The sequence below is a fragment of the Trichoderma aggressivum genome, assembly GCF_033847375.1.
Source record: "Trichoderma aggressivum f. europaeum strain CBS 100526 chromosome Unknown scaffold_023, whole genome shotgun sequence".
Taxonomy (NCBI): Eukaryota; Fungi; Ascomycota; class Sordariomycetes; order Hypocreales; family Hypocreaceae; genus Trichoderma; species Trichoderma aggressivum.
The window spans coordinates 27,944-45,227 of record NW_026946389.1 but is presented as its reverse complement, the minus strand read 5'-3'; the positions used below and the strand labels follow the sequence as shown (position 1 = coordinate 45,227).

At 50.7% G+C, this 17,284-nt stretch overlaps 7 protein-coding genes across 7 annotated transcripts; 3 read left to right on the top strand and 4 right to left on the bottom strand.

Moving 5' to 3' along the window:
• Positions 1-264: 264 nt before the first annotated feature.
• On the top strand, positions 265-863 carry Triagg1_6023 (uncharacterized protein; the record flags this gene model as incomplete). Its single annotated transcript, XM_062900602.1, has 4 exons — positions 265-334; positions 387-609; positions 685-792; positions 833-863. The coding sequence occupies 4 exons, from the start codon at positions 265-267 to the stop codon at positions 861-863; spliced, it is 432 nt and encodes a 143-aa protein (XP_062754880.1).
• A 172-nt stretch (positions 864-1,035) lies between these two features.
• On the bottom strand, positions 1,036-2,795 carry Triagg1_6022 (uncharacterized protein; the record flags this gene model as incomplete). Its single annotated transcript, XM_062900601.1, has 2 exons — positions 1,036-2,515; positions 2,593-2,795. 2 exons carry the CDS (start codon positions 2,793-2,795, stop codon positions 1,036-1,038), a joined length of 1,683 nt encoding a protein of 560 aa, XP_062754879.1.
• A 663-nt stretch (positions 2,796-3,458) lies between these two features.
• Triagg1_6021 (uncharacterized protein) lies at positions 3,459-5,345 on the top strand (the record flags this gene model as incomplete). Its single annotated transcript, XM_062900600.1, has 8 exons — positions 3,459-3,461; positions 3,523-3,556; positions 3,626-3,758; positions 3,813-4,272; positions 4,327-4,614; positions 4,676-4,760; positions 4,822-5,220; positions 5,281-5,345. The coding sequence occupies 8 exons, from the start codon at positions 3,459-3,461 to the stop codon at positions 5,343-5,345; spliced, it is 1,467 nt and encodes a 488-aa protein (XP_062754878.1).
• A 321-nt stretch (positions 5,346-5,666) lies between these two features.
• Positions 5,667-7,453, bottom strand: Triagg1_6020 (uncharacterized protein; the record flags this gene model as incomplete). Its single annotated transcript, XM_062900599.1, has 4 exons — positions 5,667-6,404; positions 6,475-6,612; positions 6,695-6,859; positions 7,136-7,453. 4 exons carry the CDS (start codon positions 7,451-7,453, stop codon positions 5,667-5,669), a joined length of 1,359 nt encoding a protein of 452 aa, XP_062754877.1.
• Positions 7,454-9,750: 2,297 nt separating this feature from the next.
• Positions 9,751-12,429, top strand: Triagg1_6019 (uncharacterized protein; the record flags this gene model as incomplete). The annotated part of the gene is made up of 2 exons (XM_062900598.1): positions 9,751-11,419; positions 11,492-12,429. The coding sequence occupies 2 exons, from the start codon at positions 9,751-9,753 to the stop codon at positions 12,427-12,429; spliced, it is 2,607 nt and encodes an 868-aa protein (XP_062754876.1).
• Positions 12,430-12,995: 566 nt separating this feature from the next.
• Positions 12,996-15,143, bottom strand: Triagg1_6018 (uncharacterized protein; the record flags this gene model as incomplete). The annotated part of the gene is made up of 1 exon (XM_062900597.1): positions 12,996-15,143. One exon carries the CDS (start codon positions 15,141-15,143, stop codon positions 12,996-12,998), a length of 2,148 nt encoding a protein of 715 aa, XP_062754875.1.
• A 462-nt stretch (positions 15,144-15,605) lies between these two features.
• Positions 15,606-16,808, bottom strand: Triagg1_6017 (uncharacterized protein; the record flags this gene model as incomplete). The annotated part of the gene is made up of 1 exon (XM_062900595.1): positions 15,606-16,808. The coding sequence occupies one exon, from the start codon at positions 16,806-16,808 to the stop codon at positions 15,606-15,608; it is 1,203 nt and encodes a 400-aa protein (XP_062754874.1).
• Between the last annotated feature and the right edge of the window lie 476 nt (positions 16,809-17,284).

Genomic DNA, 17,284 nt, shown 5'->3' with positions numbered 1-17,284 from the left:
CTGCTCGATATCCTTTCCGCCATGGAATCGACACCAACGATTGCAGACTTACTGGAGCGTAACAAGTGCGTATGCCCACTATATACTCCAACCGAAACGGAGATCTCAAGAGTTGTCCAGAATAGTGGCAGAGAATTACAAGCCGTCGCCGTATCACACAGAACCTGGTTACGGGGAAAATCCATCTTTAATCAGTAAAGGCCCTCTCTACTCTCCAAGCCTGATAAATTCACTGTCGATGTTACATCATATCAATAAACTTACATGAAAAATTTAGTTACATGCAATGATCGCCGGTGTATACCGGAGAGATTCTTCAATATTCAACCCGGCGGTAAGAAAAAGAATGCAGTAGTAAGAAATGGCTATTAATAGTTGGCTCCTAGAAGTTGTTGTTCACCGAAATGCTGGGGGTAGCGTTCAGCACGCCCTCAGAGACATTATCATTCTAGATGAAGTCTTGGGCCTCAAGGAAATAGCCATTGTCCACCACACCGATTGTGGCACCCTTCGATTTAGAGATGAAGACGTGCGGAAGTCTCTCAAAGCGAAGACTGACCCTAAACACTGGTCGGAAATTGATGCGATGTATCTAGGGGCAATTACCGAGTATGTTTCACAACTGTATATACTAATCGACTGTTTTAGGGTGATGATGTGTTAATTTGCTGACCGTTGTGATAGTGTGGATCAAAGTGTTCGAGATGATCTTGAATGGCTCGGAACGACGCCTTTTGTGAGGAAGGATTTGGTTGAAAGAACACGCGGGTTCATTTTTGATGTGAAAACAGGGTTAGTTAGCCAAGTGTCTTAACCAATTAACCATATCAAGAGAGGGAGAGGACAACTTCAAATGGGAGTGACCAGGGGTTTTTACAGTGAAAGCACCCATCATGAACGATACTCTGGTAGCAATAGGTATAAGAACCAAGTAGTTTTTATTCATAGTAGAGTTGTTAGTGTTTCCTACTTTTTTTTGTGTTACAATATTATCTGAGCCCGTTCAGACAAAGAAGACTCAGAACAGAAGAACATTCAGTCATCTTCGGCATCGCGAGGATCATGCTCCTTCCAAAACTTCTCATAGTCCTCCCAACTCTGCGAGGGGAATGCGAGTGGCACAGTGATAGGACCAAACGGAATGCCCGCCTGTTCAAACTCTTTAAGGCGATCTTGAGTGGCTTTTCTGGTCTTGTTAACGCTGTACACCGAAATTCGGTGACAAGAATGCGTAACGTGCAAGCCCCAATTCCAAGCTGTGCGAATGAAGGTCGGCTGGGTGTTCAAGGCACTATCCCAGCAACGGCACACAATCTCAACCCAGCCCTCGACGTCGCAAGGAAGTTCATACTCCCACGTGCGCCACGTCCACTTCCGCTTCTTGGATAGGTTTTCGAGCGGTATAGTGTACCAGTTGAATCCACCGTCTGCCGATAGTTCAACACGTTCAGGCCATCGACCTCCGCCGGAATAAGCCCAGCCCTTGCAGCGGATCTTGCCATTGTGGATGACGACTTGTTTGGTCCACGGCGACATGATTGCAGAACTGACTGGCATTTCTTGAATCTGAATACCATCCGTCAACTTAAAGTTGTGCTTTCCCACCTGCTGGGGGAAATAGAGGTATTCTTGACTCTGAACTGGTGCTCGGGAAGGCTCTTTGATGGCCTTGATGCGGTAGAGCCACTTGACACTCCTAGCTCCAATGTATCCAAAGACAACAATGCGGAGAGGATATCCATGGATAGCAGGCAAAATTTCGCCATTCATCTCCCACGCGAGCATAACTTCGTTTGCTTTCACCTTGGACCACGGAACACTGACGAGGTAGTTCATAACCTTGTCATCCTTGAAATATGTGTCGGCGCCGTAGAACTCCAAATGCTTGGCACCATTGATCAAGCCACCGCATTCTTTGATGACCTTCTTGAGGCTGATGCCAACATATTTCGCAGTGCCAATAGCACCCTCAGCCCAAGGCGCTTGGGGCACTTCATCACCCTGGCCTGGGTATAGGAGAATCTGCTCAATGCGGCGGGTTCCGGAGCACTGAATGGTGATGGTCTTCTCCATACGCGGAAACCTCGACTCGTCCATGAGGTCGTCCAGCGTATATTCACGAGGCTTTGCGACAAGGCCATCCATCGTGAAACTGAACTTGTCCTTGTCGATGAGCGGGATGCCTCCGTGGTTCCTCACAAAGTGAAGTGAATTGGGAGTAATCTCCTTGTCAGTTACAAGGCGCTTGGGCGGCTCTCCATTGTATGGGAACTGGAGCAGATGGAGCATGTCGGGATGCTTCTCCTTGAGGACCGTGGCCCACGAGTCGTCAGGAATATCCGTCAGTTCACCACCAACGGCATGATGCCACATCTTCCAATGAGTGCCCGGAAGCACCGGGTTGGTTCCGGGAATGGGACCAAGCTGGAATTCTGGGTTGGGTGGAAAGGTCTGCGATGTCAGAATCTTGTGCGCGGCAGCCTTTTTGTCAGGATAATTCTCCCACTCGACGAAGCTTGATTTGGTGCACATGGTCAGTTCAGATGGGATCCATCACAGGACCTTTCTTTGTTACAATTCAAGAGGACTTACCCAACCCATCCCTCGCGCTCTCTAGTAAAGAGCTTCTCCGGGTCACCCACAGCTTTGATAGCCTCTTCATTCTTGCTCAAGGGCCCAAAGGTTTGAATAGTCAGAGGCACATTCTTGGGCCCGGTCATGTCAAGGACTGGGAGCTCAGCTCCAGCAAGTCCTTGCTCAATCTTCCACTCATCTGGTCGATTTGTGGTCTTCATTTCTAAATCAGGCATAACGGCGTCGACCTTTTCGACTTTTTTCAAGAAGTGATCCAATTGAGCAGTGTGTATCAATTATGCTGGGGATGGAATCGTCGCACTGCCAGCCAAGAAGCGACAACTCGATCTTATACCCTATTCACCCGCCAAAGCCAGAATGTGCGCCCAGAAACAAGATCCATTGCTTCTACTATCAATTAGCTTTCCATGACCCGGAGCTTCACAGTCTGTCGATCTACCAGCGAACGTCATGGTGAATGTAACACGAACGATCGGCCCAATTACCTTGAGCGGATTTCGAGATATACTTTTTCTGCATGTGGTGGCTTAACCAGCTCCCAGCTCTTTACCCGTCCGGATTGGTGTGAAATCCATGGTTCGCGTCAGACCTGCAGGCCAGCTCGCAAACTAGTTGAACTCTGCGTTATTAGTTTCATCACCAATTCCGTCTCTGGAAGACGCGGGAAGCGATGCGGGGGGAGTCCAGCCATCAACCTTCATCGCTGGTCGATGATGAAATTTCGAGATGAGAATGACGGATTACAGGATGTGCTGCATATAATTACAAAAGCGAGCAGATCTGGCGGTCGTACGATGGAAGTCCTGGAGATGCTTACCATCCCTAGATTCAAGGTCAATTGAAGGGTAATATCGACAAACACCATGGTAAGATGCCCTCCACGCACTTCCCGTGACAATCCCTGGACTTTGTGCTAAGTATTTCAAGTCTTTCTCCAACCCTACTGCCACCCTGGCCAATGGTAAGGCATCAAACGGGGGCATCCTTCTATCTACCAATTGTCTATCTTATGTTGACTGTGACTCTCTAGGCCAGCCAAGCGCCAATCCAGGCTCCGTGCAACAAGTCCGCTATGGACAAACCAACGGTGGCTTGGTCCTTCTGAGCGATACCCAAACTATCGAAGTCCTCGCTCATTTTGCACGTGAACGCATTCCAGAGCGGTAGGAGAAGCTTCATGCTACAACACAAGCAACATGGCTCATTCTCTTTCACAGGAGCGTGCACGCAAAGGCTGCTGGTGCCTTTGGCGAGTTTGAAGTCCTCGACGACATCTCTGATTTGACCGATGCAGATTTCCTCACTGGCATTGGAAAGAAAACAAAGGTTCTGACTCGCATCTCCACGGTCGGTGGTGAAAAGGGATCCAGCGACACAGTTCGAGATGTTCGAGGCTGGGCAACAAAGTTCTATACCAACGAAGGTGTCCAGGATTTCGTCTTCAATGACCTTCCTGTCTTCTTCATCCGGGATCCGATCAAATTCCCTTCCATGAACCGAAGCCACAAGAGACACCCCCAGACCAATATTCCTGATAACTCCATGTTTTGGGACTTTCACAAGAACAACCCAGAGGGTATCCACGCTCTGATGCACTTGTTTGGACCGCGTGGTATCCCAGCTTCCTTGAGGAACATCAATGGCTTTAGTGTTCACACTTATACCTTGAATAAATCTGTAAGCCGGCTCTATAATCTAATATTCATTCAACCGAAGACTAACAGTACATAGGATGGAAGCTACGTCTATGTCAAGTGGCACTTCAAGCCCGATGACGGAATCAAGAATATGGACCCAAAGGTTGCTGTCCGCCTCGCTGGCGAAGACCCAGACTATCACGTCAAAGATCTCTTCAAATCTATCGAGAAGGGTGATTACCCAACCTGGTCGGTGTGCATTCAAGTCATGAAGCCTGAAGACGTCAAGTCGGCGCCCATTGACATTTTCGACTGCACGTATACTTGGCCATATGAGAAATATCCTCTGCGCCGTGTTGGCCGCTTGACCTTGAATCAAAATGTTCGTGACCATGACGCATATACTACTTGGTAACCAGAAGACTGATACTATATCTTCGTAGCCGAGCAATTATTTTCAGGATATTGAGCAAGCTTGTTTCTCGCCATCTAACATGGTCCCAGGCATCGGGCCCTCCGCCGATCCGGGTATGTACACTTCGATATCGTTTGAGAATACCTATCATGGCTAACAAAGATAAATATTCAGTTCTTCAAGCACGAATGTTCAGCTACCCAGACGCTCATCGCTACCGCGTTGGCCCCAACTACTTCCAGCTCCCACCCAACCGGCCATCCAACAAGGTGTACGCACCATATGTGCGAGATGGTCCCGGAACCATGAATGGAAACTACGGCAGTGATCCTGATTACGTCTTCTCAGAGCTCCGCCCGGTTTCCCAGAGCGCCAGATTTCAGATGCCGCTTCACGAACAATGGAACGGACAGGTAACGCCTTTCGCGACTTCAGTTACCGACAAGGACTTTGAGCAGGCTCGCAAGCTTTGGGAGATTATGTGTAAAGAGGAGAATGGCAAGGAGCAGCTCCTTCACAACATTCTTCCCACGCTGGTGGATATCCCGGCAAGCCTGAGGAAAGAAGTGCTGAGTAAGTCCTATGAATGATAGACCTCTTCTGTCTTGTTACACAATTCTGACGCTTGTGAAGACTACCTTGGGCGTGTGGACAAGTCCTTGAAGGAATACCTCGAGCATGGACTTGCAGGCAAATAGTGCGAGTCCCTCCCTGAAGGAAGAGCTGGCCTGAACCATTGTCACGGATATCACAGAATGCTTGATTGACCTAGCAGCTCCTGTAGTCTAGGACCAAGTGGGAACATGAACTAAAATATAATGAAGCATGAAAGTACAATACTTTCGGTGAATAAGTGAATAAGATTGTTCATGCGATACTATCTAAGTGAATAAGCAAATGAACCGTTCAAACTGCAAGCATTATTTACCAATTGTAATAACGCCAGCCTGCCGATTCTCCCTCCTTCTCATGATGTCGTTAAATGGTCAGCTCTCCATAGTTAAAAGGCGAAATGCTGCTTACATCCCTGTTCTCCCAAGCTCTTTACACCAGAGCCTAAACTTCCACTTCTCAATCATTGATCTTTGCTGCCCATCCTGTACTCCCGCTTCGTTTCTTCCCGCCCCAGTTTCACACCACATACTCTTTGTATTGACGACAGCTCTAGCTACCCAGATAGTTTGCGCCATAAACAGTCCTCCTGGAAGATCATTTTCCTTGCTTGGAGTAGCAGGATCGGAATCCAACCCCATGGCAAGTCTAGCCAGTGATTGGCACTCCAGCTCAATGTGAGGATAGCGAGATGGCGCAAGAGAAGTCAGCAGCCGCCTCTTTAACATACTGCACATGGTATGAGTGCCTTGCAAGACCTGCCACGGCACATATCTTTTTGAGGAGTCCCAATCAGCAGCAAACTTTGATGACATCAAAGGACTATCTCTTGAACAAATTTTGTCCGCCACAGATTTGTGTCGTCGCAGTAAGCCTGCCCACATATCCAGGTGATCAAGGTCTCTCTGGATACGCTTGATTGTCGTTTCGATGATGGATGGCCGGGGCTCGACGGGTGCCAGAACCAAATCCGTGACCAGCTTGAATATGTTTGGCCCATAGATGAGGCTAGACCACAGCTCATGCATGAGCTCGCTCTGCGTCGAAGGTATCGATGGGTCGTTGCAGATGGCGGCGCGCAGGACTCTTTTCCATGGCTCTTCGGCTAGGAAACAGAGTTTATTGCTGAGGAATGCTTCGGTGACCTTGAAACACGACAAGTTCAATTTTGAGACCCTTTGTGACTATACCGCCATCAATAAGATGTAGACGTACTATTGGGCCAATATGGGCCATGAACAAGGCCAATTCAAAGTCTGTCTGAAACCTGTCGGGCCCACGAAGCTGAATCAGCCTGGCAGCGCCTCCAGCATGGCATATCCAAGAATTCATCTGCGGTTGAGGATTCAGAAGCTATACAAGGTGAGAGGATGCGACAGGTTAGCAGAGGGACTAATGCGACATCAGCCGAGCGTTGGCTTCATGAGCACCGTACCTCAAAGATGCCAAGCAGCTCTGTGGCGTACAGCGTCTCTTGAGACATTCGGAGTGCGTCATCATCGATTGCTTTCTGAACTTCTTTTAGAGCCTTGGCATAGTGACAAAAGACTATTCCATCTTCCTCCTCAGAAGGACAGTTCGTGACCAAATCCCGCGTGATCTGGTTCAATCTTGCCACAAGGCAATCAACAGTTTAAGTCAAGGCGGCGACCTTTCCATATCGACTAGGCAAATATGATAGTAGCCTTCGGCTCTGAAGATGTGACAGTGGCGATGTAGAAAGCACATCTCCAGCTCTCCCGGAATTGGAGGTGAAGCAGGAAATGCTGGCGAATCCGAGATGCAAGCTCGTTAAGGGGGCTATCAGTTCCAAGATGGGAAATCCGGCATTCATTTTCCGTTCAACGTCATTAATAGATATCGTATGGAGGCGTACGATTTGCTGCTTCGTAGTTTGTGTGTCGTCTACCGCTTTCTTCTTCTTCTTCTTCGTCGACTTATACTTGTGTGGCTGGCTTTTGCCTCCTTTTACAGAGGGTTTGGAGCCATCGCAAAGACTTGGATCATCTTCTCCTTGTAATACGGACTCTGGATACTGAATGACATTGCCGCGATAATTTTTCCTTTGCTTTCTCGTGGTGGCCACATTTTTCATGGCATGGCGACGGATCAAGGTGCGCGACTTGGGATCCTGGGGGACTCTATGGTTGTCGTAACTCACCCAGGAGAAAGCGGCGGGTGCCTCCATCGTCATTCGGTATCGAGGATTCTTGGGGATTTAATAGCTAGTGTCAGTGAGGATCATTTGCAATGATGCCAACCCGATTTGGGCACCTGCTTTTGAGAGAAATACAAGGGAAGAGTCATGACTCCGTCTGGAATGGGAATTGGGAGCTACAGCTGCTCGACGGCGGCAATTCGTCTGCCAAATAAATCATTGATGAAGAGGATTACACATCTCGGAGTTGGAAATCTAGGCACTATACTATTTTGGGGCAGTAGATGGCTTGTTGTGTTTTGTCCACAGTGTAAGCCACTCAGACACTGGACAACTGTAATGTTTCGACTGCTGATATAAGGAAAGAAATTCCCCAAGTTTAAAGACGAGGCTTCCACCATTGATTGATAAAGAGCAAACCGCATATTAGCTTCCGAAAAACCACCTACTGAAGATGAAATGATTTGAGATTTGATAGGTACTAGGTAAGGAATATCAGAGGTATCCACTGGGTCTCGTATTAATCAATTACATGTACGGAACTGCATTTTCGCCCAGCACTCCCGGGTAGGCCAGCAAACTTGAGAGCTTCAACTAACCTCAAGTATCATGTTTGTGTAGCTTCAAAGACGACATGTACCAATAGCTGTATGCTGTGATAGGATCACGATAATATGATCTTCTTCTGTTTAGCTGCTACTCATTATCCCAACTTGTCGAGCTCAACAAAGCTTCTTGGCTCTCCACTGTCGTCTATTACATGGGACTGGCCGTATAATTGCAATCTGCTCCGAAAGCATTACGTCTTTCGGCGACGTCGGTTACTACTAGACGGATGAAAATAAAGCTGGCCCGTCGCATTGATGTCATCTGCCCAAACTGGCCTCATTTCAAGCAATTAATTACCTGCTGTAGATCGGCAGCGGACTTGTTCAGCTTTCTCGTGCTAGGGGGGGCTGTTAGCTTGGGGCGTAGTGTCGCTGTCCAGAGACTCCAAACGTATCACCACAGTCGCACAAATGCCCCCCGTACCCGACAAGCAGCAGGGCAGCAGTATCTCGGGATTGTTTAGCTTGTACTTTCACGGCTAACCTTGGAGTTATTTGCCCACTTACCAATGCACAGCTTCGGCATTGAACACAGGCTGCGTGTATGGATGGACTTATAGCAGCGTGCAGCTCAGCCATCACGACCAGAGAAAGGAAGAGGCTCGGAATGGGGTCAACTTGCAGCCGACACGGACCCCTACAACTTCTAGCTCTACTCATCCCATCCATCCTTCTCCACCAGACTACCTACGAGAAAGAAAAAAACCAACAAATTTTGGAAATCCCTGCCTACGCCACCAAATCAGCGGCCGCGACTCCGTCTCCAGCCCGTTCGCGCGGCCGAATCAGTGCTTCGATCGCTTCTCCAGCCGCAGGGGGGGCTCTTGGTGGGATCCCGGTCCCTGCAGCAGCACCAAACCCGTGATCCCGTGCCTGCAGCCGGCAAAAAACGAAAACTGGTGATTGAATTGGTGTGGGCCGGGCTGTCGAAAGGGGGCCGTCTATCAATTGTCAAATCTCCCGCGAGCCCGCTAACAGGCCAGCTATTGAACGATTGTGCTGCTCTGGTTTCCGTTTCCTTTCTGCCTTGTTTCGTTCGTGATTTGCTGCTGGCTGGCTTTTTGTCTTTGTCTTTGTGCTTTGTGCGTGTCTTTTGTGCTGTGCCGCGTGTCTCAGACACACAGCACGCGTGAACATCTCTCTCTCTCTCTCTCTCTCTCTCTTGGACTTGCAGGTGCGTGTGTGTGTACAGATTTGCATCTACATTTGCATCTGCATCTGCATCTTTGAACAAAGACGACGCGGCTAACGTTTGGACTGTGCTAGTCTCCGGCCAAATCTCCCCAGCCTTCTTTGTCTCAAGCGCCGCTGCAGTGGACGGTCCATGCTCCGAACCGCTCGTCTCCGCCCTCTTTGTCTTTTGGCCGCATCCGAGCTCAGACTATCGTACGCCTCAGAGCTGAAAGAAGTCCTTTTTTCTCTCTCTTCTTTTTTCTCTGTCTCACTGGCATTGGTTGGATTGGATTGGATTGCCCTTGCACCGTGTCCCGTGTGCGAGTGCCAGTGTGGGGGAATTGGAAAGGGAAATTCATGCACAACCGAGACGCTGACAGACGTTTGTTTGCTGCCCGCCGGGGCCAGAAGAACGTGGCTGCGTGCGCCAATTTCACCAGGCAAGACACTCCCGTTCGACATTAGACACTCGCCGTCTCAGGCCCGTTGCCGTTGGACACGTCGCCCTGCGGCTGGCCGCTGCCCACCATGGATCGCTCCTCTATAGATACCATGCCCCCTATCCCAACACGCACCCACCGCGTTCACTCGTCCCAGCGCAGCCGCATATCGTCGACGCCCACCTCTGCTGCTCGCAAACGATACGCCATTCCTCCTGGCAGCCCCGAAATCATCTCCAGCCTCATCCAGAGCCTTAGCGCCATTGCCGAGCCTGCCAACCACCACTTCGACAACGGCTTGGTGCCCACGAACCTGTCCCTGCCAACGAGCCCGAATCCCGGTCCCCATTCCGGCTCCAGGCGCGGCTCTGGTAGCTTCGGGGTCGACTACGGAGCGTACAAGCAGCGTTCTCTTCATGAGGACTACGCTGCCCCGGTATCCCTCGACGATCTCGCTGCCAGCCCGCCTGTTGTCCGCACCTCCAAGCCCCCGAGCGGCTTCTCCCCCTTGACCGCGCCGCAGAGCCCTCGGAGCCACCGCAGCACCAGCCGGGAGAGTGGCTTCAGATCCTTTATACGTAGCGCCACCAGCTCTCGCCCCTCGTCCACGGGCTCCTTTGCATCCAAGAATGATGATGCCCGCAGTATCGGAAATCTATCTGTAGAACGTGGCTCGGCGCCGCATCCGGAGCTTAGGCCACGCCGGTCACTCGATAGCTGGGGGAAAAAGTCTAGTCGGGGCAGCAAGGTGCTCAGCTATATGGGCTCTAAAGAGCACCTTCGTGAGCCGCAAATCGACAGGAGACGAGCTTCTTCCACCCCAATCGTGGGCGGCGGCTCGGCAGCAGCAGGGAGTAGCATTCACAGCGGCAGCAAGACGGATAGCTTCTTTGCGGGAGGCGCCATCAGCGAGGAACCAGCGCCAGTCACCACTGATGATTCACTACTGGGAGACGGCCTGCATCACATCCCGGTTCGCGATTCGAGCCTGCGCAACTCGAGCTCAAGTAGAAAACGAGCCAGCACCCGACGATCAATGAAGGAGGGCGAGGCATCCATAAGTGATAAAATCATCGAAACCACCGAGTCGGGTTACGGCCGCGACTTTTCGAAAATGAAGCACCGACGCTCAGATTCAGACACCGGCAAGACGTTTTTATACGACGTCGAAGAGATTGCTCCCCCAAAGCTGCGGACAAAGGCATCCAGTACATATCTGGGCGTCGATTATATCGCAGAAGAGAGACCGGACGAGCTCGAGGACGATGGAGCTCCCTTCCCATCCGTCTCGCAAGGACGCCGACGAGATGAGCTTGATCGCAAAGACCATCGGCTTTCTACCCGTACACACCCTGGCCCCAACGAAGGGCTTCGCCTGAAGCGTAGCAGCTCTAGACTGAAGCGCCTCTCTGCGCCGCTCACTCCGCAAGAGAACAAACGACCCGAGGAACCCGCCCAGTCCGTCAAGCCCACGGGTTATGAGCGACCCCAATCTGCCGATTCGATTGATGACGCTGTTGAATCATACCTTTGCTCGCCGCGCTTATCCCAGAAAATTCGCCATCCTCAAACCGGCCGAATCATTTCCTTCTCCGAAGTTGGAGACCCGGAAGGATTTGCAGTTTTCTGCTGTGTAGGAATGGGCTTGACAAGATACATTACCGCGTTTTATGACGAGCTGGCGTTGACGCTGAAGCTCCGTCTTATTACACCTGATCGACCTGGGGTGGGAGATAGTGAGCCTTATACTGATGGGACAAGCACACCCCTCAGTTGGCCTGGTAAGTTGCGACGCCTTGACGAGATTGATGGAATCTTGATGTATGAATGAATGCCTGCTTACCGATGTATAGATGATGTATACGCAATTTGCCAGACTCTGAAAATCACCAAATTCTCCCTCATGGCTCACTCCGCTGGCGCCATCTACGCCTTGGCCACGGCCCTTCGCATGCCCCAGCACATCCGAGGCAAAATTCACCTCCTCGCACCTTGGATTCCGCCTTCACAAATGAATGTTTTTGGATCGTCACAGGTCAATCCGCCGTCACACACGCTTCCAACTGCCCAGAGGATTCTACGGGTGTTGCCGACCTCTTTCCTCAAGGCGGCCAACAGCAGCTTCATGTCGGCAACTAGCTCATCCATTACAAGCTCTCTTCCGAAAAACCCTCGCCGGACGAAGCGCAAAACGGGACAGAAAGATGGCAACAGTCGAAATGCCACGCCGTCCACGGAGAATGCGAACCAAGCTGTGGATGGCAAAGACTCGAACGGGACACTGGTCAATGAAGGAGATTTGGCAGCTACCAATGCTGTTGACGGCTTGGACAAGGCGCTGCCTCAAGTCCCCGCTGGCAGCGACGCGCCCCCGGTCATGGATCCCCTCGCTGAAAAGGAGCGACAACAAACTTATGATATACGACTGACACATGCCATTTGGGAGCTTGCCACGACGAATGCGAATCCAGCAGTCGACTTGCTCATCTGTTTAGAAAGACGACATACCATTGGCTTCCGATACGTCGACATTACCCGCCCTGTGATTATTCGCCACGGCAGCAGAGATACTAGAGTACCTGTCGAGAACGTCAAGTGGCTGGGCAAGACCATGCGCCGGTGCGAGGTCCGCGTTCTCGAAGGAGAAGGCCACGGACTGATGGCAAGCGCCACGGTCATGGGCTCCGTGTTGATGGAGATTAGCGGAGAGTGGGAAGACTCGGTGAAGGCGGCAGCGAATGAAGGACGAAAGGAGCGTGAGAGAGGACGACGACGAGCCCCAAGCAAGTAAGCTTGCGCATATGTTTCTTTTGATCGAGATATAACTGGTCATATATTGAGAGACTTGTTTTTTTCTCTCTTCAAGTTTTAATACTTATTTAATTGGGAGGATGGAATAATGGAGTTTTTATGGCCCGTTGGAGCTTTACAGCTAAGCCTTGGACCGTTTTGGATTTAGATATTTCCGGCGGCAGATGGCAAAGGAAGAAGAAGAAGAAGAAGAAGAAGATAGATACCCCCGAGAGTGGAGAGGAGCGAGCGAGCGAGCAACCCATGAGAAATATGCGATGACCATTTTGTTTTTACTATACATTTTTTTTGTTTCTATTATCTACGGATTGCCATCTTTATGTCAGGTCTGATATGCATCAGCGTACATGGCGATATACTTCTTGTTAATGATATTTCTCTTCTTGCTCACATAGATGAATATGAATGCCGTGCTTGAGTTTCTCCTGAATTTCGAAGATTGTTTATAGACATGATCCTGCCAATGAATACCACGGTTCGCCCAATCCTTTAATCACACTACGTAGATAATGTCCATCGAGACTGATTAGATGGTTCACTTTCCTCTCAAGCATCAGCCAATACCCTCGTCCAGTCAAACTTCCTCCACCCCTTCTTAAACCCATCAACCCTATTATCAAGCTTCGCCCACCGTCCTTGCTTCTTGATAATGTGCGCATCGGCATCAACAATCCCGCCGATAATCTCCCTCGCAAAAAGATCCCCCTTGGGCCAACGGTCCGCGTTCTCGACAACATGGCCGAGACCACCATCCAGCGTAAACCACACGTGAAAGTAAGGCATCTCCTTGGCGATGCACCGGCGAAACGCCGAGCGGCCCATGCCGTCCCGAGCCTTGGCACCCGTGTCGATGATCTTGCGGTGTTGAGACCATTCTTCGTCGGACGAGAGAAAGGCCTCCTTGAAGAAGGCGGGGGCCATGGCGCCTTGGTCGTAAGGGATGGGGATGGCCATCATGGCAGCATGTAGATGCCTGTGCGGAGCGGCGGCGTTTTCGTAAAAGATGACTTCACGACCTTGGTCGTGGTACATCCTCGTAAGGCTCTTCATGAAGTTGCGAATTTCTTCCCACTCGTCGTCGTCACACTCGAGGAGGTTATTCCGATGCGCAGTGGGAACAATGACGGCGCCTCCCTCGCTGATTTCAGGCTCTGTAGGCAACGTCATGAAGACGCGCGTAGCGAGCGAAACGACGGGCGCAATAGGTGGCAGTCCCTTGTCCTCCTTGTGGCATAGGGGGCAGTTTTCCAGGATGCGGTTCATCTTCTGGAACTCGCTGACGGCCATGTTCTTGAGGTTGATCTCGCTCTTGTGCACGCGCTTCGCGAGCTTTTCGGCGTTTTCATCCATGTACTCGAGGTCGTCGTCAAACTTGGCGTCTTTGGCGATTCGCTCGGCGAGCCGCAAGCCTTCACCTCCGGCTTGGCCCTTGGTTCGGCGTTCCTCCTGAAGCATTTGCTCAATCGTCATGTCTGTGTTTTCTTCGACGAGGCCGCGCTCACGTCCGCGCTTGGTGTCGACGGACTTGACCTCTGCGCGCGTGCCGGCGAGCTGGCGACTCTCCATGACACCTAGCACGACAGCTTCAGGTGCATTGGAGCGAGGGGCTGCGGCAGCGGCGGCTGCAAGGTTGTATTCTTCTTCTAGTTGGGCGGCATTGGGTGCTTTTCGTAGCTTTGCCTTCATCATCTGGGCTCGCAGTCTGTTCAACGCCGTTTGGTCCATTGGAACAACAGCAGGCTGAGCTGGGTTTTCTTGTATAATCTCGCCTTGGCGGATTTCTCTGACAGGTTCCGAAGCTTTCCGGTCCTTTATCCGTTCCTTGTAGAATTCTCCAGTGGGCCTGTCATTTGTTTTGGCGTCTTCGCCGTATAACCGCCTCCGTTCCAGCTCTTCTTTTTCCTCGCGCGCGTCATCAAAGAATTCCAAGCTGCCGAATCGCTTCAGAGCAATCTCTTCAACTGATTCCCCTGTTTCCTCAGCGGTATTGTAGACGGCTTTCAGCTTGGTCATTCGCCATGATGAGCCAGCGTCACCAAAGGTGTAGTCGACTGTCCTAGCGGAGGGCTGCTCCAAGCCAGATGCAGATGGCGACTGGCCGCTGTTTAGGTCCTCCAGATGGCCTCTGTTGATCTCGCGACTAGATATCACTCGTTTGGGGGGTTCTGGAGTCGGCGATCGGGGCTTGTTCTGTCCAGGGCGATGGACATGTTCGACTTCGAAGGCAGATGGCGCCGTCATCCAGGCATCTCGCTCTAGAGGTTTTGAGTCGCCGGAAGACTTCTCCTCGTCTGATGGCTTTTGACGTTCGTCGCCTCGATGGTGCCGGTTGCGCTGATCGTCGGAATCGTCGTCGCGTGAACGGCGGCTCCTCTTGTGTCGACGATCATCGTCATCGTCGTCGTGGTGTCGGCGACGGCGATTATCGTCTCTATCCCTATCCCTATCTCTATCCCTATCTCCATCTCTATCACGGTCTCGTTCGCGCTCTCTGCCTTTGCCTCTTTCACGATCCCTCTCGCTGTCCCGATGCCGATGTCTGTGCCGCTCCTCGCGTTCTCTGTCTTCGTCGTCTCGCTCTCGCCGATGGTGGTGTCGATGCTTGTGATGGCGCCGTTCGCGGTCTTGCTCTGACTTGTCGCGCTCAGCCTTTTCGGCGGCGAGTTTCTGCTCGAATTCCTCTAGGCCATCCATGGCGCTGTAGGCACGAAGCTTCAATTGAGCTGATGTCTTGGCCAAGCTGGATCGAACGAGCTCTGAAGAATTGATGGAAGCTCTGAAACCTGGAACTTTCTTACGTCAGGGCTCTTGGGGTGGGTACCAGCTACATGTAAACAGGTGCTTCTGTAACTTTAGCGCACGAGCCCTGTAAGGTAGCATGACATCCAGTCACGCAATCAGATACAATCTCCTCCTTGATATAAGCCGGCGATGTTTCATAAGTCTAATGGGAAATGCAAAAGAGAAAATATTGCATTCAATCAAGAAGATTTTAAAAAATCTGGTTGACAGTTTTATATTGTAATTCATGCATCAATGTCACCCATTCAGCGTTACATCAGCTGCTTTCCTAATTTGGTAACCACATGCCATCTATGGACACCAAATATTGAAATTCTATTCTTTTTTTTACACATGCTCAAGCTAACATCTATCTTATTTCGACCTGTCAAAGTCATTCAGCATCTTGTCAAGCTCTTCGTGTCTACGAATGGCATCCTCCAGCCTCGGCCAGTCTCCTCCCACCGGAGCCGCCTCCTTGTCACTCTGCTGGTACCACTGGGCATATCTGTTATACATCTCTCCCACCAGTTTCCCTCCTGGCACCTGCAATTCTTTCTGAAAATCCTTCCACTCAGACTCCCATGGGATTTCCATCACCTCGTCTGTAATGGTGTCGTGAAGCTCAATCTTGACAGCAGGAACAGTGGCCGCTTGGAGAATTGGTCCAATCGGGCTGGTGATCTTCAACTCTCCTTTTTCACCCTGGATGTACCATGTGTATGGCAATTCGCCCTTGAACGTTGGACCGCTTCTGAAGAACGCGGACAGAGTTGCACCCTCCTGTATGTTTGCAACCCCCGGAGCAAGTTCTCCTTGGGCATTGATTAGATCTGGGATATCACTTTGTCGTGTACGTAGTTTCACGCCATCCTTATCGACGATTTCGACTTCTGGCCATCGGATTTGGAGCTTGCTCTGGAAGTCCTTGAACTCTCCCAGCACAGAGTGCACAAGGTCAATCATGTGAGCATACAAAATGGAAAAGTGGTTGCCTCCAATCGCTCGTTCCGTAAACATGTCCTCCGTGCCACCTTCAACCAGCGTTCCCGGTTGTTTGCCGTGTCCCATAGCACTGAAGCCACGAACTTGGCTATCAAGGACTTTTCCAATTCTGCCAGATGCCACAACTTCCCTGACCTTGGATGCTACTGGCGAGAGTCTCCCTTGCAGGCCGATGATGCTCGTGTCGCGGCCCTTATTCTCACCCACCAAAGCGACGCTCCGCTTCAAGCTCTCAGTAAGTGGCCATTCCACGTACACAGACTTTCCCGCTCTGATAGAAGGCTCGGCAGCGGAATAGTGCTTATCGACCCGAGTAACAACTGAAACAAGGTCGACTTCATCATCTGCGGCGAGCTGGGCGGGGTCTCCATATGCCTTGACTGTCGAGGGCAGATTGAAGTGAGATCGAGCCTTTTCGGCTGCCTCTTTGCTAGAGTTGAGAAGAGCGACAATTTTATACTGAGTCTGGCCTCGAGTGGATTGAAGGTATGGCAGATGAGCTGCCGCGGCCCACGATGTAGTTGCGTTGGCTGACAGCCCAACCAACGCAACTCGAATGGTTTTGGAAGACATGATATCGAAAGCGGTTGTGAAACTTGGTGACAATAGCAAATGATTCTTTGTGTACATCAGGGACAACTGAGGTGGTTTTATATACTTATTGCTAGACACCTTTTGCCACTTAAAGCCGGAGACTTTGATGCAGCATGAGCGGTCTAAGGAGAATGAGGTCAGCGCTACAAGAGCAGCGAGATCGAACTAGATCCAATCCAGTATTTGGACAGTTGGGCAGGCTAATCAAGTGGTTTGGAATCTTAATTGTTCACTAAATCCTTAAGCTCCGGGAATCTCCGCACTTTCTCGACCAAGTTAGTTATTTTGTCTGCTATATCTGGGCCATACAAGCGTGTCAGAAAACAGGGCTCCTAATTCTGATTGGTCAACAAAGATGACGAATGCCTATTTTCCATGGAAAACAATAAGAGAAGATGAGGGGCCAAATTATGTGCTCCCCTTGGGAAGATGGGATGCTTTGGGTTGCCCTCTTC